Source organism: Peromyscus leucopus, chromosome 1 (assembly GCF_004664715.2).
Source record: "Peromyscus leucopus breed LL Stock chromosome 1, UCI_PerLeu_2.1, whole genome shotgun sequence".
Classification (NCBI taxonomy): domain Eukaryota; kingdom Metazoa; phylum Chordata; class Mammalia; order Rodentia; family Cricetidae; genus Peromyscus; species Peromyscus leucopus.
In genome coordinates, this window is record NC_051063.1 from 94778751 (window position 1) to 94805491 (window position 26741).

Consider the following 26741-nt stretch of genomic DNA (forward strand, 5'->3'; position numbering starts at 1 on the left):
CAAAAGGAGAACTATTTGGAGAGGAAGAGAATGGGGAATAACAGGTAAGTATGAGCAAACTACAATGGTATGAAAATGTCAAAGTAAAATAAAAAGTCTCGTTCAGAATAGGCCTTTGCACTGTTACTGATGTGAAGATCTAAAATGTGAAGAGGATAATGTATAACCCACTAACTATGCAGGCTCTAGAAGAAACACATGATTCAGTGTAGTTTCTGCTAACACAACAAGCAGAACCACACACATTTTGTCCATGATTTCCCATTAAAGAAAGCATCCGAAGTGAGCAAATGAGGCATCATGAAAACCAAACATGGCCTTCCCCTCTTTCTGCCAACATGGTCAGTATCTGTTTATAGTGACCTTACAGAAGGGACCATAGTTATAGGTAGTCCCCTCCATGGCAGTGCACAGCCTGTCTTGAAAGGAACTTGCATAATATATGACACATGATTCTTACAGGCCAAATCACAGTCACCCTGCTTGTAAGTGTGTAAGACTAAATTTCCTGGTATAACTAGTGCTTGCTCTAGCTTTAGGGTTGGTATGCCCTAGATCAAGAGGGAAATTACATCAAACATAGCATTCTCTTGGTATCTTACTTGTGTTACACATCCTTAAAAATGAACTTTCGCTGCATAATTACGTATATAACCTTAAAGTAATGATCTTTAGTATTGAACATTTCAGAAGAGAATTCAGCTTATTAAATTGCTTAAAAAGAAAATTTATCAGAAACTGTACTTCTAATTACAAAAAAAGATTAATTCAATTACAAAAGATAAAATGGGTCACAATTTTTTAATCTACCCTGTTATTTCACCTACTATTTGCTAAGAAGTGGTGAATTATTTAATGTATTTTTAAAATATATCCTAGACAGAAACAGTGGTATGCACGTCTGTAATCTCAGCACTCATAAAGCTAAGGCAAGAAGATTGAGAGTTCTGAAACAGCCTGAGCTGGAAAGAAAGACCCTGTGTCCAAAAAAAATAATAATAATTAAAATTCTTGGGCCACTGAGATGGATCTGTTGATAACGATGTTTGCCAGCAAGCCTGAAAACTTGAATTCAAACCTCAGAATCCACATAATAGAGAACTCATTCTACAGGTTGTCCTCCAATTTCTGAACACAGGCTGTATAGCATGCATACACACACACACACACACACACACACACACACACACACACACACACCAAACAAATAAATGTAAAAAAAAAAAAAAAAAAAAAAACATAAATCGAAGTAAGAGAAATTTTAGATTACTAGAGTTTTAGGTTTAGGTTGTGTTGGATTTTAGTATGCATCCCAGTTATAATAACTACACAGTACACACCCTATACCCACCAGAGTAGTAGATATTTTTTGTATAATCTATAATTCAAAGAATTATATTAATTCTATAATTAATAGTATAGCTACTGTTAAAATTCTCATTTGGGTAGGTAAAGTAACCAAGACTTTAAAGGATTTCATAGAGAGCCTACAGTTGTCAGTTGAACATGAGTGCAGTGTTGGTTACTAAGCCTTTAAAGAAATCTTTTTATCACCTCTACAATTAACTGTAGCACCTGTGACCTTCTGAACTGTCATAATCTGCCTGCACTGTGCTGATAGATATTTCATGTTCTCGCAGAAACTTGCCCCTGGAGTTAGCCAGTTTGCCTACACCTGTGTACAGGACCACCCCATTTGGACAAATCAGCAGTTTTGGGAGACAACTTTTTACAATGCAGTACAGGAGCAGGTTCGCTCCCTGTATCTCTCAGTAAAAGAAGACAATCATGCCCCACATCTGAAGCAGAAGGTAAGAGAAAGAAGGATCTTATGTGTGGTTGGGATTGACTTTAAGGAATGCTCAGGCAGATGTTCCTAGGACAAAGGGACTCTACCTACTTGTTTCCTGAGTGTTAGGGAGTCCTATGGTGAACATCTTTCTTTCTTTGATTCTGGCATTATATTTTTCAATAATGACCTCATACTATAGTTCTTTAGCACTGGAATTGTTGTTATATTTTGATGAGAATTCCTTGAAAACAGCTGAAGAAAACTGAATAGAAGGAACAAACCTAAAATAGGCCCAGGTATAAGCCTCTAACTGCTTACTTCCTTGAAGAAGTCCAAGTTTATTTAGCTCAGTGATAGAATGTTTTTACCTAGCATGCTCAAGGCCTTGAGTTCAGGTACCAGCATTGGAAGAAGAAAGAAAAGAAATTGAAATTAACTGACTATAAAGATAAATGTAAAATTCAGTAGTCCTATTTTAAAATTTTGTCAGCAATAACCTAGGTCTGTCTTTATTCTGTGTGTGTTTGTGTGTGTGTGTGTGTGTGTGTGTGTGTGTGTGTTAGCAGTATTTGCTATATACACATGTATTTAAATATCAGGAAAATTAAAGTACTTCAGTTTTTAAATGTCACTTACTAGCTCTCTGTTCTTATACTGACTAATCACATTACCCCTACACTTCCTCATTGGTGAAATGTGTAGCTGTCACTACTGTAAGATTTTCATGTCTGTTGGCACACTCTTAAGTAGTAAGTATTAGAAGTCATCATCCTCATGAACTGAACTTAAAGCAGCCTAAAGACTCAATGTAGATTCACTTAAGAGTAATTTTAAGATCAACCTTTTGAACTGAAGATTTTGGGGAATATGTCACTGCAGATTCTGCCCATCATCTTCCACTTTAACTTATCTCTAGATAGGATGGATTATCCTAGGCATCTGAGAGAAGCTACACAGTCATATTCAAATACATCTGTGCTTCATCATCCTAAACAAATTATTGGTTTATTATTAAGTAAAAGAGTAGAAACTTTAATAACAAATAGCATTGGCATGTGTCTGATTGTTATTGTTCAAATGTGAATTGTTTGCTTAATTTAATTAATATTCAGATTTGTTGTTGTTGTTGTTGTTGAAACACTAAATGTACCACTTAAGGTATAACTTGTAGCAGATGCAGAGACTGCTTTCTGGGGCCACACCCAGGAATAATCAGACTGTTAGGATGGATGCCTTTGTCAATTTTTAAGCAGCTGGGATTTGCTGACATTGATACATCTACAAAGCTGTATCACAGTTGCTGTGTCCTTCCTTCTGAAAAAGAGTCCTAACCCTGAGCCCTAGATTAGATACAATGTATGTTTTAGCTCTCCATGGCTAGATAAAATATTATACAGATGTGAGTTGCTATGACCAGCTCTCTTCAGCCTTCTAGGAAACCTATCTTTAAAATCCCAGTTATCGCCGGGCGGTGGTGGCGCACGCCTTTAATCCCAGCACTCGGGAGGCAGAGCCAGCCGGATCTCTGTGAGTTCAAGCCAGCCTGGCTACCAGTGAGCTCCAGAAAGCGCAAAGCTACACAGAGAAACCCTGTCTCGAAAAAAAAAAAAAAAAAAAAAAAAAAAAATCCCAGCTATCTAATTATGTGTGTATGTGATGATTTTTGACTATCACATTACAAGGAGATCTAGCTATACTTTTTGTGACCTTGATCATTCCATTTCCTCTCAAAGAGCAGAAGAGAAAAAAAGAGAAAAAAAAAACAATAGTTTTAGCAGATACTACTGAAGTGTTCCTGGAAGGGCATTTATGGGAAATCCATGTTAATTCTTGTAACTAGTAGCTTCAAAGAGGTAAAGCCACAGAGTGAAGTGTAAACAGTGAAATGTTAGTGAGAAACATGCATCTGTATTTTGCTACTGCTTCTTGGAGTTTGGTGTGGTGCCAACAAAGGCATGCAGGCCAGGGGTAAAGACTGCAGTGTTCTTTGGTTGTTATGCTGAGTTTCACTCTGCGGATACAAGTACTTAATAAATGCTTCCCATGACTTTTAAGAGATTCAGAACCACATGCTGACGTACAACAATAATCCCAGTACTTGGGAGGTGAGGGCAAGAGGATCAGGAGTTCACAGTCATTTCAGCTATACAGCAAATTCAAGATGAGATCCTTTCTCAAAATCAAAAAGGAGATCCATTTTCCTAGTCTTTCAATGTTTTCTCCATATTTTTCTTAAAAATAGTATATACTGATAAAAATTATACTAAAGGATACAGAATATCCCAAGAGAAGACCTAGATTTAAGACATGGACAGATCTCAGCACCTTCCATGTCTATGGAGCACAAGCGCAGTGATGGGCACTCACCCGTGGAGCACATGCGCAGTGACGGATACTCACCTTTGGCTTGTTTTGCTTTATCTTCTGGGTTAAGCTTCCTGACGGCCAGTATCAGGAGAAGACAGCAATGGACTTGGCAGCCGAGCAGCTTCGCCTTTGGCCTACTCTGAGCAAGTCCACTCAGCAGGAGCTGGTGCAACACGAGGAAAGCACCGTCTTCAGTCAGGCCATTCACTTTGCAAACCTCATGGTCAACCTGCTAGTTCCACTAGACACAAGTAAAAACAAGCTCCTTCGAGCATCGGCTCCAGGAGACTGGGAAAGTGGGAGCAACAGCATTGTCACAAACAGGTACCAAGACAGCACACAGCTCCTCCTCTTCTCAGAGCTAATCATGTCTCAGCAGAAACAGCAAATATTGTTGCATATATTTCAGAATTTTCCCATCTGTAGCTTGCTCAGCCCTCTGTTAAAAACAAACAAAACTTTCCTTCATCCTACTTAATCTCACACACACACACACACACACACACACACACACACACACACACACACACACACACACACCACACACTTTCTTTTGTCTTATGACCTAATCTGGCAAAGTCTGTTACTACTGATGTGGCCCATCAGTTACATGTAACTGCTAAAGCAAAGTGCTCTGAAAAATAACTGGTGAGCAACTTCTTGTCAAAGTGATTTGTTCTTGGTCCTCTTGTTTCTCAATTTATCTATAGAATTTGTCTAGTTATGGTGTATGAATTATTTTTCACTGCTGTGACCAAAATACCTGAGAGAAATAAGAGAAGAAATAAGTGCTTGTTTTTGGACAGTTCAGTCCATTATTATCTGGCCCATGAGCTTGGTCAGAACATCAGGATAACAAGTTTGTGACAGGGAGAAGGGATTGTAGGAAGGGACCAAAGCAAGAGTGGTCATAAGGATCCATTCCCTTCCCACCTCCTACTCTTTACTACCTTCCCAACAGAACCATCATTATAAATAGTTGAGGGCCATCCAAATCTAATGACTTCTCAGAAGCCCACCAGCTGGTAAGCAAGCTCCCAATACACGAAATGTAGGGCCCATTTCATATTCAAGCCATAGTATAATGTCCTCAACCTTGTCTTCCTTTCTACTCTCCAGTGACTTCCCATGTCCCAAGAGTAAAACCCAGAGTCTTTGCTATGACCTGCAAGGCCTGTAAGAACTGTACACTGGCTATGACTCTCATCTTTCTGCTTGTCATTCTGTTTGTCAACCAGCCTGGCCTTTCTACTGCACTAATCCTCAGACACTCTGAAGACTGTGCTGGCTGCTTCCTACTCCCTCAGTCTAGAATACCCTGTCTGCAGTAGTCCCTAGAGTCTCTCCCATGCTTTAGATTTTTAATCAAGTGTTACCCATCACATAGGCTTTGCTCTCTTAATCTTAACAATCTCCAGGTTGTTTTTATTATTTTTTACTCTGATTGGTTGGTTTATTTTTTTTAATGGTGTTTTCTATAACTTGATTTTTTTCCTTTTTTCTTTTCTCTTTTATTTTTGTTTTTGGTTTATGGGATGTGGTATTGAGTTTGGGGTTTTTTGAGACAAGATCTCACTAGGCTGGGCTCAAGTTTGTGATCATCCTATCAGCCTCCCACACTATTCCACCATATCACAGTCTGACATATTTTCATGTTTGCATATTGTCTGTGTCCTTTCTCTGTTGTGTTCATTGTTCAGTACGCTACATCTTTGCAGACTGTAGGTGCTAGGTAATAATATTGAACTTAACAGGTGATTAAATGAATAAATAAATGAACTAACCACTGAACAGCAGTTTTAGCTCTTTAGTAATAGGTGCTGCAACACCCTGCTATTGTAGTTTCTCATAAGCTTTTGTCAGACTCCTTCAGACAGCTCCTTTTTTCTTTGTATTGTCAGTCCTTCTGCTCCATTTCATTTCAAATGTGTTGCCTTGTCTTGCATGAGTCTGTCACCTACAGAAGAATGTGGCTTCACAATGGCTCTAAGGGTAATTTACAGCGGGGCGGGGGGGGGGGGGTAGGAGTGCAGGGGATCTAAGAGAGAAATTCTGGCAAGAGAAAGGGTCATAAGAGTCGTATTCTTCCATGTGGAAGAACATGGAGGTTTCTCAAAAGGGTTCATTTACTCTGCCTGCCGTGGTATATGTTCCATAGTCACTAGCATCAGCCACATTCCTCTTGCCTATCTGTAATGATTAACTTGGAAGTACAAGTGTTTTAGAAGGTTCTGGTAGCAGATAATAAATGACACAGTATTCCTTTGCTTTAGTTTCTGTGGTTTCTAAGTTCCTTTTGGGAGAGTAATAGAAGGAATTGCTTACAAGAATAAAACTTAGTCCAATAGATGATGTTTAAATGTAGGCACATAGAACGTAACATTTCACACCTGCCACTTACAGAAAGAAACCACAGTTAAGTGTGTCCCTCCTATTGTACACCTCTTTTATTGAGTTTCAGTTCCTCTGTAAAGGGACTATGATGTTGTCTGTCTGGGGTTGTTTTGTTTTGTTTTGTTTTTTGTTTTTTGAAGCCTGGCCATGATTTCTTTCCTTGGTTCTCTTAGTATTGCAGGAAGTGTAGCTGAGAGCTATGATACAGAGAGTGGGTTTGAAGATTCAGAAAATAATGATGTTGCCAACTCCGTTGTAAGGTTCATTGCCCGATTTATTGACAAAGTTTGTACAGAGAGTGGAGTGACTCAGGACCACATCAGGAGTCTCCACTGCATGATACCAGGTAATCAATCCCTTCACAGAGGCTAAAGAATCAGAGTGCTGCAGGTAGTTAAGTCCCAACATAATGCCTGTGCTACTGCTTGCTTTTCTCTGATTTGCTTTTTATTTCTTTTATTGTTGTTTTGTTTTCTAAGACAAGGACTTGTATAACCCAGGGTAACCTCACATTCACAGTGTACCCAGCTAGCCTTGAGGCTGGGCTTGATTTCCTGATCCCCATCCTGTGCTTCCCAAGTACTGGGATTATAGGCGTGTGCCACCAGGACAGGTTCTAAAAATTTATTACATTGTGGCAAGTACATAGCATAAGAGTTGCATTAATTATATTCACAGTGGTCTATAAATCACCATTATTTCCTAAACTTTTCAATCACTCAAAATAGATATTCAGTAACTAATATTAGGTAATAAATTTTGTTTCTTCAGTTCCTTCCTCTGGAAATATCTAACCTGCTTTCTGTTTCCAGTAACTTTTCTGCTCTAGCAATTTTACATATGTAGAATCATATGTTTCAAATTTTGTATCTAGCTTTTTTCAGTTAGCATAATGTTTACAGGGTTCATCCATGTGTTACTTCACTCATTTTTTATGGTTAAATACTATTCCATTCTATGGATATATGTTATTTGTTCAGCCATTCATTTGTCAATAGAGATGTGTTTTTCCACCTTTGAAGATTTGTGAATGGTGATTCTATGAATATTTGCATACAGATATCTGTTTGAGTACTTATTTTCAATTCTTTAGAGGTATATACCTAGGAATAGAATTTTATGGATTATATGGTTATTATATTTTAACTTTTGGAGAAACTGTCAAACTTCAGTTAATTTTTCATTCAAAATATCTGAAATTTGCTTTTGTTCTCCCTGGTTTATTTTCTTTCTTTTTGAATACTCTGATTCATCCTAGGAATTGTAGCTATGCACATTGAGACCCTAGAGGCAGTACATCGAGAGAGTAGAAGACTTCCACCTATCCAGAAGGTAATTACTCCACACTGTGCTTTCAAGGTGCAACAGCCCTTTCAAAACACAGCAGCAGTGTGCCCTAGACAGTACCTTCTCAGCTATTTACAGACAGTTTAATGATGCATTAAAGGTTCTGGGGAGTTTTCCATACGGAATTTTGTAAACTAAAATACGAATGCTGTTTTTTGGGGGGCGGGGGGACGGGATTCAACAAAAGAACAATAATAACCTCTTGTTAACTCTACTTTTATACAGAGGCCATAAATTATAAATAATTATAATTCCCAAGCATAATCTCAGGGTTTATATACCTGCCCCACCCCACCCCACCCCCCAAAAAAAGAAAAGATTTAAACAGTTGCCATAAAAGTACTGGATTCTTGAATCTGACTGTCCACAACAAACATCAGGGAAATTAAGGATTTGGCATCCCTGGTCTCCTGGATTAGAAAATCATGGGACCTAGAAATCTGTATTTGAGGAAGCCACTCAGATAGTTACTTTGCTACTGGCCTCATGCCTATTGCAGACTAGAATTCAGGCCCTCAGCTCTCTGACAGAATTATTAAAACTACACCCAAAGGAGTACTCAGAAGCCACACAGGTAGGAACAGCAATTCTGTGTGTGGCTTAAGATATAATAGTCTTTGATTTCTGAATTTACTTCTAAGATTCCTAGAACCTGAAAAAAAAAAAAAGTGCTGATTCAGGTTGGAGGGGAGTTGTTTTTTTGTTTTGTTTTGTTTTATTGTTGTTTGGTTTTTGGTTTGGGTTTTTGTTTTGTTTGTTTGGTTTTGGTTTTTGGTTTTGGTTTTGATTTTGATTTATTTATTTATTTATTTATTTATTTATTTATTTTTGAGACAGGGTCTCTTTATATAGCTCTGACTTTACCTGCCCTGGAACTCACTATGTAGACCAAGCTGGCCTCAAACTCACAGAGATCTACCTGCCTCAGTCTCCCCAGTGCTTGGATTAAAGGCATGTGTCACTATGCCCAGCTGATTTAGGTAGTTTTTATTTCTTTTTAAAAAACAGATGTTCGCAAGGGAATCCCTGCCTGGCTGATATGTAAAATTAAATTAAATTATAAAATAAAAAAATAAAAGGAAAAAAACAAAAACAAAAACAGATGTTCAAGAGGAATGATTTCTTTCCTTGCCCATATCTCCCAAGAGGAATCTTACCATGTTGTTCCTCTTATACTGGACACTGAGCTAAATTTCTCATGTGTGAAGTTCATTAGTTGGCCAAAATGTCCAACCCTTTTTTACAAAAACATAAATCCATGGTCAGCCATAGCGGCACAGCACCAAGAAAACCGGAGCAGGTGAATCTCTGTGAGTTCAGTGCTGGCCTGGTCTACATAGTGAGTGCCAGGCCAGCCAGGACAGACAACAGAAGCTAACTATGGAGCCAGAGTGGCAGAACTCAGCTGTCATATCAGCACTTAGGAAGTGGATGCCATAGGATGAGGAGTTCACAGCCAACCTCAAGATGGGCACACCTTTAATCTCAGGAGAAACCCTGTCCAAGGCAGAGGCAGGCAGAGCTCTTTGAGTTTGAGGCCAGCCAGGACTACAGAGTAAGTTCCAGGACAGCCAAGGCTGTTATACAGAGAAACCCCTTTCCAGAAAACAAAAAAACAAACAGAAAACAAACCCATTTAAGTATTTGTTTCTTCACTTACAATATAGTATTTATTGTTTTATGTAAAGTTTAGGCAAAAAGAAATGTACAATGTAATATCTTCTTTCCCACCTTGTCTCTGCCATAGCCATCATAGTACCACCTTTATCAGTTATTCATATTCTTAATGGTTTTTTTTACATTTCATTTTATAAAAGGTTGTAAAATTGTTGTTTGAATGGACACTGCAAACTTTCAAGTTATTTCCCTATGTTTTTACTGTTACAAAGCAATGCTGCAAAGAATCTTTTCATACTTGGACTTAGAAACTTCAGGTCTGCCTCCTCCCAGTCAGGCTTGGGTTGACTCAGGGTTTCCAGATTATATGTGAAAAAGTAACCTGGAACTAAATGATGGAAACCCCAGAAGAGTTGCTTTTAAACAGTTACCTATTCTTAGCCCAAGATTCTTCGACCAGCTCTACTGCCAGGGGAAGAAATTGTGTGTGAAGGTCTTCGAGTCCTGCTGGATCCTGACGGTCGGGAAGAAGCCACTGGAGGTCTCCTTGGAGGTCCTCAGCTCCTGCCCGCAGAAGGCGCCTTGTTCCTTACCACTTACAGAATTCTCTTCCGAGGGACACCACATGACCAGCTAGGTATGACACAGCACATGCCATCAGAGCAGAATCCCTGTATGACACTGGAGATTTTATTCAGTCCATGCACAATGATTTACATATCATTTCAAACCCAGAAAAGAAAAAAGGCAGGCTTAGTGTTGAAATCTCATTTTGTTGTCTTTTCTCTGCAGTTTTAAGGTTAATTGTGAGTTTAGGAAAATTTTTTGTCAGAGAAAACTTTTATTTTTTTTTTAATAATTGCTTTTTAAATTTCTAACACATTGTAACCTGAGGGGTTTCCATGCATTATATAGGCTTAGGTTGTTTAATATGTATTAGAACTTAAATCCAATATATATCCCAGCTTTGCTTAGCCTCTGGATATGAACTTAATACGTGGATAGTCAGGATTTTTCAGAAGGAAGATTGGCAAATCCAGAGAATGAGGAATTCTGAGGATAGTGAACAAATATATAAGCCTCTAAATCCAATAACCCTAGTCTGCTCTGGCTCACTGGCTGTGAGGCCTTCATTGCTATTTCTGTCCTGTTATCTGTCACATTGCCTAAAATGCCTTCCCTCTTCCCTCTGCAAATTCAAACCCTATCTTCTCTTCAAAGTTTGCCTTCCCTCCCACATCTTGCAGAAATTATTCTCTATCCATCTAGCATATAGAGATTATCTCCTTTTCTGAAGTGCTCAAATCCCTGAATTATCTGTACTTGAACTGAAGAGTTGTTATTCACATGTTACAGTAGTATTTGTGTGGCATCCTTTCAATGGAGACCTGGAAACTGTACAAAGAAGGCCAAGATACTTCTTTTTCTAGACATATTCATACCCACGGGTAGTTTGTATCCTCACATTCTTGTTTTATAAAATGTTTAAATTTCTTAAACTCTTGGACACAGATCTAGTCTCGTGTTCCAAAGGCTTTCTGAAAGAAACTTTAAACAATACTGAATATAAAAAAAAAAAAGAAAGAAAAAGGAAAGAAAGAACATTATTGCTCCTAGGTATAGTGGAGGATAAAGTTTATATAAATATTTAGGAGAGCAGAGTCAGAGGCAGGGACATCTGGGAGATTCCAAGGTGGACATGACCAGACTAAGCTAGGCCATATGGGGAGATGGGAGAGGAAGGGGAGGGGAACCAGGTACAGCATCCAGGAGGCCAAAAGTACAAAAGGGGTGGGTTACCAGAATGTCTGGATTATATAGGTAGGAGCAGCCCAGCCCCAAGGACTGGAGAGTTCAGGGTAGGGGGAAGGAAGGGTATATAGGCCAGAAGGACCCTGTGATAAGTAGGGAATGAGGGGTGTTGGGAGAACCTGGCAGTCTGCTTTGATATGTTAAATAGGCACCTCAGCCATTTGTCCTGGATTTGAAACTTAAACAAATACCTTTTACTACATATGGAAACAGACTTTAAAAATCCATTAATGTTTTACCAGGCATGCTAGCTCAAGCCTATAGTCCCAGCACTTGTGAGGATGATGCAAGAGGATCATGAGTTTGTGGGCAACCTGTAGTAACAAACTATCTCCCCCACCCTACCCCCCAAAAAATATGTTCTCTTTTGTTTTTATCATTACATTAACTATCTTGGCTTTCCTTTCAGTATTGAAGACCACATCTTTATTATTGTATAAAGCCCATTCCTGTATGACTGCCTTAAGCCAGGTGGTTTTATATGCATACAATAGGTAAAGGAGATAGAAACAATGAGGATGGGCAGATGTCTCAGTTCCTGTACTCTTAAAAAAAGGGGGGTGGGGATTTAGCTCAGTAGTAGAGCGCTTGCCTAGCTAGCACAAGGCCCTGGGTTTGGTTCTCAGCTCTGGACCAAAAAAAAAAAAGGTATCTCTTAGGAGTGAATTGCAGTACAGTAAAACTAGTAAAACTAATAAATGATTTGAGTGTGGTGGTACACACGTTTAATCCCTGCACTTGGAGGCAGAGGCAGGCAGATCTCTCTGAGTTCAAGGCCAACCTGGTCTACATGGTAAGTCCCAGAACAGCTGAAACTACACAGAGAGACCTTGTCTTTTTTTTTCTTTCTTTTGTTGTTGTTGCTTTGGTTGGTTGGTTGGTTGGTTGGTTGGTTGGTTGGTTAGTTGGTTGGTTGATTGGTTGAGATAGGACTTCTCTGTGTAGCTGTGGCTGTCCTGGAGCTTACTCTGTAGACCAGGCCGGCTCCAAACTCAGAGATCTGCCTACTTCTGCCTCCTGAGTGTTGGCATTAAATAAAGGCCTGTGCTACCACACCCAGCATAAGAGACATTGTCTTTAAAAATAAATAAAAATAAATTAAAAAAAAAAACCTACTAAGTGAAATTCTAGAATCTTGGCATTTTCTCTCACTGCATCCCTGGCATTGTCCTCTGCTGATACATTTCTTCAGAAGAGACTCTAGACCTTAGCTATAAAGTGCTATGGCTGAATCTGTGTCCTATCTTCCTACAGTTGGTGAACAGACAGTTGTGCGGAGCTTTCCTATTGCCTCCATCACCAAGGAGAAGAAGATAACCATGCAGAACCAGTTACAACAGAACATGCAAGAAGGGCTGCAGATTACATCAGCATCTTTCCAGGTACACCATACATGTTTCAGATTTTAGAATACTTGCATAGACTCTATCACTTGAGTGTCCCTAATTTAAAACCTCAAAACCCAAATCACACAGTGTTTTTAGAGTATTTTCAACTTCATATTTCCACATACACATCAACATGTATCAAGAAAGAAAGAAAGCCCTTCTAGTAAAAACTCTTCTTTAGATCTAGTGATGTATCTATTTTCTATGATCATGGGGTCAGAAGTTAGTGGCTGGGCATAAGAAGGTGAGTGTATGGGAGGGTTGGCTTTGGCTTTGGATGTGACACTACACTTCAGCATTCCCTTAGCCAACAAATTGTCAGTCAGATACACAATGGCTCATGTTCTCTAACAACTTATTCCTCAACTCCTGCTGATAAAACTTTAGATAAAAATAATTCTCTGTTTCAGAAGGAAATAGTCTATGGCTTTTCTGTGGGAAAAATGAAACTCTGAGAAGTTTAGCTGGAGCTCAGACATTATTGTTAGGAATGACTGAATGGCTCCAGATGAAACGGTGACTTTCCCAGAAGTCTCTTGACTGACTAAACCTATAGAAACAATGATACACACTGTGTGTGGAGAAAGGACCTTTCCTTCATTGTTTCTTTTTGAAAGTTTATGTTTACAATAGTTTGATTTTCCTGTTCTTTGCTTCTTGTTGCTGACTTCTCAGACTCCCAAAAATCCAGTGCTTGCCTCTCTCTTCCTAGTGGAGGGGCCTCAGCTCATCATTCCTGTGCTCTTCAGAGAAGCTGCCGGTTTAGAACTTGAACCCTTTTCACATCCCCTGCAGCCTCAATGACTAGGGATATTCTTACTGTTCAGCTGCCAAGGAACTCTACACTTCAGTGTTGCCTATCTGCACTATTTGCAATTCTTGTGTACCTGACTTTTCTGTTCCTAGATTTGTTTGTATCTATGGATAAGAAGGAACCCTGTTATGCTACATTCTTTCTCTAGATCTAACAGTTGAGAAATAGAACGGGAACATTTCCTATTTCACCTAGGTTAATTCCCTATCTCATTATAGAAAACATAGTTTTAAAGAAAATCAACTTCAAGAACATGATTTTTCTCACCAACTGACAGTCTATATTGCAAATAAACTTTCCTTTGTAGAGTCAGTTCTCTCTGCCCACCTTTACGTGGGTTCTAAGGATCAAAAGGTTGCAAAAACATTTACAAGATGAGTCATCTGGCTAGTCATACTTTTTTCTTTTAAAACTTTAAAAACTTCCAAAATCCTATAACTTCTAAAGTTATATTTCTATTGCTAATGTCTTTCTATTTAATATTGTTTTCTTTCTGTTCACTTTTGTTTGTTTTTGTTGTTTTCAGTGATGTGAGTAAAAGTTGTCAAGAAATCCTTAATGCTTCTGATGAGTATGTCTCTTTTATCTCTAGTTGATTAAAGTAGCATTTGATGAAGAAGTCAGTCCAGAAGTGGTAGACATCTTTAAGAAACAACTAATGAAGTTCCGTTATCCTCAGTCCATTTTTAGTACCTTTGCTTTTGCTGCTGGACAAACTACCCCACAAATCATTTTACCCAAGCAGAAAGAAAAAAACACCTCCTTCCGGTAAGAGAGATGGGTTTCTTGCCTTCAGCCCTCCATAGCTAACTGAGAGGAAGTAACCTATATTTCATTAATGATAGCTTTTCTTGTACTGTGCGTGTGCGTGTGCTTGTGCATCTGCATGCCACATGTTTGTGGAGGTCAAAGGATACCTTGTGGGACTCACTTTCCTCCTTTCACCATGTGGGTACCAGGGATTGAACTCAGGTCATCCAGGACATCAGTGACAAGCTTCTTTATCTGCACTAAGCCATTTTGCTGGCCCTTTTAACTCCTAATTTTTATCTTATCATCTCATTAATGAAAACTGATTTTCAAAAGGATTCTCAGGTGTCTGAGTTGTTATTTTCTCCTCTTAAAAAAGAAGAATTATTCTTTTTCTATACTTGAACAGTTTACAGCTGAGAAAAGGCACCGTACACACGTACATATCTAAAACATTTAAGAAATAAGTGTTGCCAACCGTTATTGTCATATGACATCAGAGTAAGTTTGAAATAAAGGAAGTGCATGACTGAATACTTGCTAATGTGATTTATGGGAACCTTGGTGGAGACAGTGGTATAGATAATGGAATAGGCTTGGGAATGCCCAAAAGCTAAACCAAGGAGTTTAGGATTTGAGTATCAGCTGGGCATGGTGGTACACTTTTTAATCCCAGAACTCAGGAGTCCCAGGCAAGTGGATCTCTGTGAGTTCAAGACAAGCCTAGTTTATATAGCAAGTTCCAGGACAGCCAGACCTACATAGGAGACCCTGGGGTGGGGGAAGGCAAGATATTTGAGTGATCAGTAGTTTATGTCACACTTTAAGTTCTTATACATTTTTGCCTGAAGGCAGTGACATTATAGGAAAGTAATTCTCCACGGTATGGAAAGTGATATGAAGAAGTATAACAAAAGTATGCACCGTAGTATGTAGTTCTGGAAAAGTAACAATGTGAGTAATATAGATGTCAAAAATATTAGTGGTGCCTTTATATTAAATTGATTTTCTCTTTGTTTTTATGACTTCTAGAACTTTCTCAAAAACAATTGTGAAAGGTGCCAAAAGGGCAGGAAAAATGACAATTGGGAGGCAGTATTTATTGAAGAAGAGGACAGGAACAATTGTGGAAGAGAGAGTAAATCGTCCTGGGTGGAATGAAGAAGATGACATTTCTGGTATGTAAGAACCATTTTATATAACTCAGTTTTCTTCTGTCTTTTTTTTTTTTTTTCTTGAGACAGGGCCTCACCATGTAGCCCTGGATGGCCTGGAACTTGCTACCTATACCAAGCTGGCCTTGAACGCACAGAGATCCACTTTCCTCTACCTGAGATTAGGTTAGCTGTCGTGCTTGGCTATCCTTACATGAATAACAAGAGACAAAATTGTAGTTGTACATAAACTCTAGTGCACAAAAATTGTGAAAGTTTCGTGAGTACTTAACAGTTTCTCAGAACTGGTAAGGTAAGTTTTTACTAATATTGTATTGTTTAGATAAGATTTTGTTTGACTTTTTTTTTTTTAATAAAGACAGGGTCTCGTGTACTCCAGACTAGCCTTAAACTCACCGTGTAACCAAGGATGAGTTTCTCATCCTCTTGCCCTTACCCATGAGCTGGCTGAAATTGCAGGTGTATGTGCCATCATGCCTTCTTGTAGTGCTGCATGCATCCTGTGCAACCACTCTGCACCTGAGCCACATCCTCAGCCTAATATTTGTTAACTTACACTGCTCCTCTACGAAGTCACACACCCAGCCATCTTTACCTAGGGCTTTTAGACAGGCTTTGTCTGTGTAGCTTTGGAGCCTGTCCTGGAATATCTGGGTCTTGGTAAAGGAAGAAAGAGGAAATCTGCGCATAAAGTAAGAATAAGGGAATAAGGATCTGGGTGGTGGGGGTGGCACACACCTGTAATCCCACACTTGGGAGGCAAAGGCAGACAGATTTCTGTGAGTTCAAGTCCAGCCTGGTCTACAGAGCGAGTTTCAGGACAGCCAGGACTACACAAATCCTGTCTTGAAAAACCAAAAAAATATTCCAAGTTGAAGATTAGGGAAATCTAAGATGAAGAAATTCTTAAGTGATTAAAAAAAAATTAACTGAAAAATAACTTTAAAAATACATATGGTTAGCCAAGATACTTCTTAGCTGGGGAAAATAGAAGAAAGCAAGAAGTCTTGTTGACTGATTTTTTTTTCCAATTTTTAACCAAGTATTGAGTGTTCTATAGATATAATACATAAAATATGATGTAGTGGAAGGGGAAATAATGTCCCTTTTTCAATCTCAAGAGCTTAGATTCCATCAGTAGTAATTATACAACTAGCACCTGTAACAACCTTTTAAAAGAACCTCATTTTTAGTGAGAGTGTTGCCTAAGAAATGTTCATCTGGCTTGCTAGAATAAAGTACCTACAAGATTTTATGTGTGCATGCTTCCCCAGTGTAAGAAGGAATACATACAGACTTATCTCTGTAGGCAATAAAAAGACCTGTCATTCCATTGTTAAAATGAACACTTATTGGAACTCTGGCCTACTCACAATCATATACAAAACATTGCTACTTGTAATTATTGACTCTTCTAATTTGAATTATTTCATTGAACAAAAACTAAAAAAAGCAGTATACATGTATAGTCGCAGCTACTCAGGAGCCAAAGCAAAGGATCACTTAAGCTCATAAATTCAAGGCCAGCTTGGGAACCATAGTGAGACCCTTCCTCCAAAAATCAAGCAATGAAAATCATTACATAATAATTACTCCACCAAAAGACCAAGTTACATAATATTCTTTCTGTTGTAAAACAGCATGCGGCAGCCTTGGCAGATTTGAGCCAAAGTGAAAAAATAGCCACACCATGCAGATGCAGTAGCAGCAGCAGCATGGCACGGTGGAAAGTTACACCATGCAGACAAGGCATCCACATGGAAAATTTTATTATTAAAGGGGAAGGGGAGGGGGGGGAGACAGAGAGAGAGAGAGAGAGAGAGAGAGAGAGAGAGAGAGAGAGAGAGAGAGAGAGAAAAGAAAATGGAGGTGTGTGCAGCCTCATGGAAGGAGAGAGGAAGGAAGAAAGGGGAGGGGCTTTCTCTTAAAGGAGCCATCAGAGTAAGATGACATCAGGACACTGGGTGGGGCCCCAAGGGGTGGGCCAGAATGCTAACATTCCTCCCTTTGGATTATTATAAAAAGGTGAGTTATGGATAGCAAATTTGGTTTTTGTATGGTTTTAGAGAGAGCTGTATCTTTTGCTTTTTTGAAACAGGTTCTCTCTGTGTAGCCCTGGCTGTCCTGGAACTCACTATGTAGACCAGACTGACCTTGAAAGCACAGAGATCTGCCTGCCTTGGGTGCTTTAAAGGCATGTGCCACCATGCCTTGTCCTTGCCTTTTAGTACTCTTGAGTACATTTCTGAGGCCTTTGAAAGTTTAACTTTTCTCACATTAAAAACAAATAGAAAATTAAGACAGTTTTTCATATGAATTTTTTGTTGTGGTTATACAATACCAATTAGGAATGTCCTTTTTTAAAAAAACAAATCCTCTCTAAAGTACTTGGTTATTAAGTAAATTCTTACACATTTAGATCATAGTTCTTTGAACCTGTGATTACAAAGAGTCACAGAGTTTTTCATATATATTATATCCTCTATTGAAAGGATTTCCAGGAACGAAGTGTAACTTTTCATAGTTTTTCCCTCTACTATGCTTTTAGTTAATCTAGAAATTTCAATATAAATGTATTCTTTTCAAAATAATACAAAACCTTGGGTGATAAATTTGTGTAGTGATCTTTTTTTTTTTTTTGCAATCAATTATTTCTTTTTTTTTTACATTTTTTTTATGTTACAATACTATTCAGTTCCACATAATAGCCACAGATTCCCTTGTTCTCTCCCCTCCCGCCCCCCTCCCCTTCCCCCCAGCACATCCCCCATTCTCACCTCCTCCAGATCAAGGTCTCCCCCGAAGACTGGGATTGACCCGATAGACCCAGTCCAGGCAGGTCCAGTCCTCTCCTCCCAGATTGAGCCAAGCGTCCCTGCATAAGTCCCAGGCTTTAAACAGCCAACTCATGCAATGAGCCCAGGACCTGGTACCACTGCCTAGATGCCTCCCAAACAGATCAAGCCAATCGACTGCCTCACCCATTCAGAGGGCCTGATCCAGTTGGGGGCCCCTCAGCCTTTGGTTCATAGTTCATGTGTTTCCATTCGTTTGGTCATCTGTCCCTGCGCTTTATCCAACCTTGGTCTCAACAATTCTCGCTCACATAAACCCTCCTCTTTCTCACCAATTAGACTCCCAGCGCTCCACCAGGGGCCCAGCCGTGTATGTCTGCATCCAGATTCCTCAGTCCTTGGATGGGGCTTATGGCACAACTATCAGGGTGTTTGGCCATCCCATCACCAGAGTAGGCCGGTCCCGGCTGTCTCCCGACCACTGCCAGCAGTCCTTCGTGGGGGCATCTTCGTGGATTTCTGTGGGCCTCTCCAGCTTTTTGTCTCCTCCTTTTGTCATGTGGTCTTCATTCACCATGGTCTCCCATTCCTTGTTCCCCCTCTCTTTTCCCGATCCAGCTAGGATCTCCCGCTCTCTTTCCCTCGCCCCTCGCCCCTCACTGCTCCCACTCATGTCCAGGCTGTCCATGAAGATCTCATCCACCTCTCCGTGTCTTTCTTGGGGTCCCATTTTCCAGGTAGCCTCACTGGTGATGTGAGTAGCAGTCCAGTCATCCTTGTTCCACATCTAGCATCTTCTTATGAGTGAGTACATACCATATTTGTCTTTCTGAGTCTGGGTTACCTCACTCAGGATGATTTTTTCTAGATCCATCCATTTGCCTGCAAACCTCATGATGTCATTGTTTTTCTCTGCTGAGTAGTATTCCATTGTGTATATGTGCCACAATTTATTAATCCATTCTTCAGTTGAAGGGCATCTAGGTTGTTTCCAGGTTTTGGCTATTACAAACAATGCTGATATGAACATAGCTGAGCAAGTGCTCTTGTGGTATGATTGAGCATTTCTTGGGTATATGCCCAGGAGTGGTATAGCTGGATCTTGGGGGAGATTGATTCCCAATTTTCTAAGAAAGTGCCATATTGATTTCCAAAGTGGTTGTACAAGCTTGCATTCCCACCAGCAGTGGAGGAGAGTTCCCCTAGCTCCACATCCTCTCCAGCATAAAATGTCTTCAGTGTTTTTGATCTTAGCTATTCTGACAGGCGTAAGGTGGTATCTCAGAGTTGTTTTGATTTGCATTTCCCTGATGATTAGGGATGTTGAGCAATTCCTTAAATATCTTTCTACCATTTGAGTTTCCTCTGTTGAGAATTCTCTGTTTAGTTCTAAAGCCCATTTCTCAATTGGACAGTTGGTCGTTTTGATGTCTAATTTCTTGAGTTCCTTATATATTCTGGATATCAGTCCTCTGTCACATGTGGAGTTGGTGAAGATCTTTTCCCATTCTGTAGGCTGTCACTTTGCCTTGTTGACCGTATCCTTTGCTCTACAAAAGCTGCTCAGTTTCAAGAGGTCCCATTGATTGATTGTTTGTCTCAGTGTCTGTGCTACTGGTGTTATATTTAGGAAGTAATCTCCTATGCCAATGAGTTCAAGACTACTTCCTACTTTCTCTTCTAGCAGGTTCAGAGTAGCTGGATTTATGTTGAGGTCTTTGATCCACTTGGACTTAAGTTTTGTGCACAGTGACAGATATGGCTCTATTTGCAGCCTTTTACACGTTGATATCCAGTTATGCCAGCACCATTTGTTGAAGATGCTTTCTTTTTTCCATTGTACATTTTTGGCTTCTTTGTCAAAAATTATATGTTCATAGGTGTGTGGGTTAATGTCAGGGTCTTCAATTCGATTCCATTGGTCCAAATGTCGGTTTTTATGCCAGTACCAAGCTGTTTTTATTACTGTAGCTCTATAGTAGAGCTTGAAGTCAGGGATTGTGATGCCTCCAGAGGTTGTTTTATTGTACAGGATTCTTTTGGCTATCCTGGGTTTTTTGTTTTTCCATATGAAGTTGAGTATTATTCTTACCAGGTCTGTGAAGAATTGTGTTGGTATTTTGATGGGGATTGCATTGAATCTGTAGATTGCTTTTGGTAAGATTGCCATTTTTACTATGTTAACCCTGCCTATCCATGAGCATGGGAGATCTTTGCATTTTCTGACATCTTCTTCAATTTCTTTTTTCAGGGACTTAAAGTTCTTGTCATATAGGTCTTTCACTTGCTTGGTTAGTGTTACCCCAAGGTATTTTATGTCATTTGTGGCTATTATAAAGGTTGATGTATCTCTAATTGCCTTCTCAGCTTCTTTGTCCATTGTATATAGGAGGGTTACTGATTTTTTTGAGTTGATCTTGTATCCTGCTATGTTGCTGAAGGTGTTTATAAGCTTTATCAATTCCTGGGTGGAATCTTTGGGGTCACTCAAGTATACTATCATGTCATCTGCAAACAGGGAAAGCTTGACTTCTTCCTTTCCAATTTGTATCCCCTTAATCTCCTTATGTTGTCTTATTGCTCTGGCTAGAACTTCAAGTACTATATTGAATAAGTATGGGGAGAGTGGACAGCCTTGCCTCGTTCCTGATTTTAGTGGAATTGCTTTGAGTTTCTCTCCATTTAATTTGATGTTGGCTGTTGGCTTTCTGTAAAATGCCTTTATTATGTTTAGGTATGTTCCCTGTATTCCTGATCGCTCCAAGACTTTTATCATGAAGGGGTGTTGGATTTTGTCAAATGCCTTTTCTGCATCTAGTGAGATGATCTTATAAAGATAAATTTTACTAACAGATTATCTTCTGTTTTATAGAATCCTGTATACAAATTATTGTACTTAAGTATCAATGGATAGGCCTGACTGAAACAGAAAAATGTGGCTAATGAATTTAAAATCGTGTTATTTTTACTTGTTTTGTTGTTGTTTTGTTTTGTTTCTATTAGAAATGGAGTCTTACGATATATTCCTGGCTGGCCTGGAACACACTGTGTAGACCAGGCTAGCCTCAAATTCAGAGGTCCACCTGCCTCTGCCTCCTTAGTACTGGGATTAAAGGCATGTGCCACCATACCAGGTGAATTTTTTATTTCTTTGTTTTTTGAGACAAGGTTTTATGTAGCCCATGCTGGCCTTGAACTTTTAGTATTCCTGCCTTTACTTCCCAAATGCTGGGGTTTTAGAATGTACCTACCATTGCCTCACTTTGTTTTTAGAAGTTATTTAAATGGTATTACTTCCCTGATTTTTTAATTGAGTTACTCTTACTATGTTTCCTGACTTCCATTACTGTTTTCATCTATATTGAACTGTAATCCCTTGTAGAAATTGTTTAATTTATGACACACAAAATCCTGGCAACCCTAACATAAAAACCTTTTTTAAAAGGAAGTTTTGAGCCAGGTGTGGCATTGCATGCCTTGAATCTCAGCACTGAGGAGGAGAGGCAGGCAGATCTCTGTGAATTCCAGACCAGCCTTGTCTACATATCAAGTTCCAGGTCAACCCAAGCTACATAGTAAGACCCTGTCTCCAAAAACAAGAAGTAGTAGTTGGTGGTGCTGTTGTTTTGAGTCCTTTACTTTGAGCTAATCATTTTGACAAGACCTATTTCTGCCTGTTAGTTTCAGATGATAGTGAACTCCCAACAAGTACAACCCTGAAGGCCTCAGAGAAATCCACAATGGAGCAGTTGGTGGAGAAAGCATGCTTCAGAGATTATCAGCGCTTAGGTTTGGGAACTATAAGTGGCAATTCCTCCCGTTCAAAACCAGAGTATTTCCGAATCACTGCCTCCAACAGGCTGTATTCACTGTGCAGGAGGTAAGTGTCAGTGGGCTCCAGAAAGAGACCATTCTTATTTCCCATTTGAATCTTCAAAGTATTCCAGAAACAAGATCCCAGAGATGTGTAGACTTATATTTTATGTAATATGAGAAGGCATCCCGTTGGTATTCTCAGAACAAGTAGATTACTGAAAAGTACCTCTACTATAGCAGAAGCTAACGGTGCTTATTCCCTCTATGCATTCTCCTTATTTATCTTTCTTTTGTAGTTTGTCATTTTCCAACTTGTGTGTGAAGATGACCTAAAGTAAGAATAGCATTTGCCCAGACAGATGGAAGAGAAGAATGTCTGCTGTAGGCCTGAGCTCCACGTACATTTTCCAGAGCCAGAGAGTAAAGATTGCCAGTTTGCAAACCATTTGGTCTCTTAGTGCAGGGGCTTAGCCATCAAAGCAGCCATAGACTAAGGAGTGAATAGGTGTGGCAGGCTTTGGCCACAGGCTATGATTTGCTGACCCAGATATAGATAGGGTCAGCAATATTGTCTACTTAGAGTGTTTTCCTAAGACAGTACTTAAAGCACATCTTTTCTGTGTTCTTGCCACTTATTGCTGTTTTCCAAAAATGTTCTATTTTTATGCTTTCATATATATATATGTGTATATATATATATATACATATATATATTCTCTAAAAACTATATTCCACCATACACAAATTTAATACTTTGATTACACAGTAGTGATTTTACTTGAATTTATAAATTCCTAATTTCATTAAGTAGCTCTAAAAACACTGTGTAAATTGTAAGCCTTGTGTATATTTTAGAAAGTTGCCTTAATGCTGCTATTACTCTCAGTTCTGCTTGTTAAGGAACTATAGGTATATTGTTTTAAATGGTAATTCAGTTTGCATATGATGATGTAAAACTTGAGAAATAAGTTGGGAATACAGTTTGAGACTATGGCCAAGGAAAATATTTGCATGAAAAACTTAAAAAATTGGGACTCTGAATATAGAGTAATTTTTCTGGGCTTCTCTGTTCTTCACACTAAGTCCTCTTCATAAATAACTACAAGTGGAATTGTCAGTGTGATGTCCTGCTCGGGAAAGCTTGCTATCAGAATTATGTCTGCTGGTGAGAGAACAGAATTCATCATTTATCATTCCAATCTGTCAGAAACAGTAAAATCTTTTCTTTTTTTATTGTAAGCTTATGACTATTGTCCTGGTTAGCTTTTTTGTAACAAAAATATAATTACATCATTTTCCCCCTTCCCTTTCCTCCTTCTAACCCCTTTTGCTCTCTTTCAAATTGATAACATGTGTGTGTGTGTGTGTGTGTGTGTGTGTGTGTGTGTGTGTGTGTGTGTGTATAGATCTAAATGGATAAATACAACCTTCTCAGTCCATATAAATGTTGTCCTAGTTAGGGTTACTATTGCTGCGATGAAACACCATAACCAAAGCAAGTTGGGGAGGAAAGGGTTTAATTCACATATGCTTCCACATCACAGTTCATCATCAAAAGCAGCGAGGGCAGGAACTCAAGCAGGGCAGGAACCTAGAGGCAGGAACTGATGCAGAGGCCAAGGAGGGGTGCTGCTTACGGCTTGCTTCCCATGGCTTGCTCAACCTGCTTTCTTACAGACCCAGGACCACCTGCCCAGGAGGTCACTCTCCCTAATCAACTGAGCCCTCCCACATCAATCACAACTAAGAAAATGCCCTACAGGTTTGCCTACAGCCTGATCTTACGGAGACATTTTCTCAATTGAGACTCCCTCCTCAGATGACTCTAGCTTGTATCAAGTTGACATAAAACTAGCCAGTATGTGTGCTGTATGTGTGTGTACATATATTATATATATATATATGATTTCAGGGCTAACCACTTGGTTAGATAACCACTTTAGGGGCCCTTCCCAGGGGAAGACTATTTCTCTGCTCTCAGTATTCCTTAGTTGCCAGTAGTTCTTTATGTAGTATTGAGGCCTGATGGTCTTTCTCTGTCCACTTTATCATGTCTATTGTTGTCTTAACAGAGGATTGTTGGAACACTTCTTCTGAGAAGGCATTTATGTTAGAGTAAAAGAATACATATCGATCTGACTATTGGGAGGAAATAGAAAAACAATCCAGAAGGAGGCAAGAGAGGGAAGAAAGAAAAGAGGAATACAAAAAATACAAGTATGAGATCGAAGACTTTCACACATACCAATAAGTAATTATAAATTGACTAAGTCTCCAATTAAAAGAAAAAGATTATGAAGAGTTTTTTAAGTGTTCTAAAGCTGTTAAGGGACATAATTAATGTACAAAAATGCAAAAGGATGGAAACTAAAAGGTTAGGAAAATATATCATGTAAAACTTAAAACAAAAGCTGTTGTCACCATAAAAATGTCAAAATAGACATTAAAGTGAAACTTATAAGTTCTGTTGTTCTATTTTGTTCTATAAGAACAAAAAGAAAAATACTAAAAACAAAAAAGCATCACTAGTAATAAAGACCAAGTAGAGTTCTTACAGATGCAGAACCGCCTTGACCCTTGAAATCAGTCAGAAAAATTCGTCATTGACAAAATTTAAAGAAAATATATAGTAAGTTTTTATAGACAGAAAAACATTTTAGATACAATATACACTTATGGTTTTTATTTAAAAAGAACTCTCAAAAATAGGAAATAGGAGCTATTCTCTACAGCTCATTCTGGTCACATCTTTTAACTCTCATAGCAGAAGTCATTTACTGCTAAAGTGTTGAAAGCTTTTCTCTTAACATCGGGGTAAGAATTCCACTGTCACTTTTGTGTACTGTTGCACTAAGCATCCCAAGGCGTGCAAAAGACTAGAAAAATTGTAGGAACTTGAAGAACTCTACAGGAAAACTTTTAAAATTAGTAAGTGAATTTGGTAAGGTAACTGGTACAAGTTGGCAATGCAGTAATTAGTTATATATAAACCAGAACCAAATCATTCCAAAGAGAATCTTTTAAATGACAATATTTAGGTACTGCCAATTGTATATACAGTAGCACTAAGGACCATCACTACTTAAGAATAAATATAATGGAAGATGTGCAGTGCTACACTATGAAACATTCAAAAATAATAAGGTCATTAAAGGTTCAAATAAATAGATATTTCAAGTTCTTGCATTAGAATGCTCTATATTTTAATACATGCATTTCCTTCAGGAGTTGACTTGTAGATACATTGAAGCCTCAGTGAAAACCCCAATAACAAAGGCTGAAAAGGTGATGGTAAGGCTTTTGCAGCAATGCCAAGACCAAGAATAGTCCAGGTAGACTTACAGAGCAGTACTATCAAGACTTAGAGAATAATATTGCAAGCTATCAAGACTTTATTTAGCCAAAGTAATCAGGGATAGAGAGATGACTCAGTGATTAAGAGGGTATACTGCTCTTGAAGAGGACCCAAGTTTGGTTCCCATAGCCCATGTGGCAGGGATTCACAACCTCATGCAACTCCAGCACCAGGGCATCTAATGCCCTCCTGTGGTTTTCCTGGACACCTGTACTCATATACACATACCTACACAGACACAGACACATGATTTAAATCATAATACAAACTTTTTAAAATACTTATTTTATGCGCACTGGTGTTTTGCCTGCATGTTTGTCTGTGTGAGGGTGTCTGATCCCTGGAACTGGAGTTACAGACAATGAGCTGCCACTTAGGTGCTGGCAATTGAACCCAGGTCCTCTTGAAAGGGCAGCCAGTGCTCTTAACCACTGAGCCATCTTGCTAGCCCCAATAATACAAACTTTTAAAAAAGAAGTACTGTCAAAAAACCTACAGCAATTAAGATAGTCTTGGAGTAACACAAGCAGACTAATGGAAAAAAGAAGAAATATAGGAGCAGCCTAGCACATGGACATTTGGTTTCACAGAAGAGCAGTGGGTAGAAGTTTGGTTTTTTTTGTTTTTAACAAAAAAATGATAAATAGTCCTGGAGATCCATATATATAAAAGGAAAAATTAATCTTGACTCCTGGCTTATAAATAAAAACTCAATTCCCATTGATTTATAGACTTACATATAAAATGTTTTTAAAATACAGCTTCTAGCCAGGCGGTGGTGGCGCACATCTTTAATCCCAGCACTCAGGAGGCAGAGGCAGGTGGATCTCTGTGAGTTCGAGGCCAGCCTGGGCTACAGAGTGAATTCCAGGAAAGGCTCCAAAGCTACACAGAGAAACCCTGTCTCAAAAAAATATATATATATATACAGCTTCTATAAAATTGGAGAAGAGCCAGGCAATGGTGGCCCACACCTTTAATCCAGCACTCAGGAGACAGAAGCAGGCAGATCTCTGAGTTGGAGAACAGCTTGGCCTACAGAGTAAGTTCCAGAACAGCCAGGGCTCCACAGAGAAACCTTGTCTTGAAGGAAAAAAAAAAAAAAAAATGGAGAATGTTTTTCCAGACCTTAAGATAGAAAAAGGTTTCTTGGGACAGGAAAAGCATTACCCACAGTGTATAATGATCAATGATAGCACTTCCTCATCGGGACTAGCAGTAAAAAAGTGAAGAGCCAGAGGCCAGTTCACACCTATAATCCCAGCACTCTAGAGGCTGAAATAGTATGATCTCTAAATTCAAGGACAGCATGGGATACA

At 39.0% G+C, this 26741-nt stretch overlaps 1 protein-coding gene across 1 annotated transcript in view; it reads left to right on the forward strand.

Moving 5' to 3' along the window:
• Positions 1 to 26741, forward strand: part of Sbf2 (SET binding factor 2) — a 352132-nt gene that overhangs the window by 273759 nt on the left and 51632 nt on the right. Inside the window, 9 exon segments of the mRNA XM_037211535.1 lie at positions 1641 to 1811; positions 4227 to 4483; positions 6727 to 6899; positions 7812 to 7885; positions 9959 to 10154; positions 12584 to 12711; positions 14124 to 14299; positions 15314 to 15459; positions 21933 to 22131. Of these exon segments, the coding sequence (XP_037067430.1) occupies positions 1641 to 1811; positions 4227 to 4483; positions 6727 to 6899; positions 7812 to 7885; positions 9959 to 10154; positions 12584 to 12711; positions 14124 to 14299; positions 15314 to 15459; positions 21933 to 22131 (1520 nt within the window).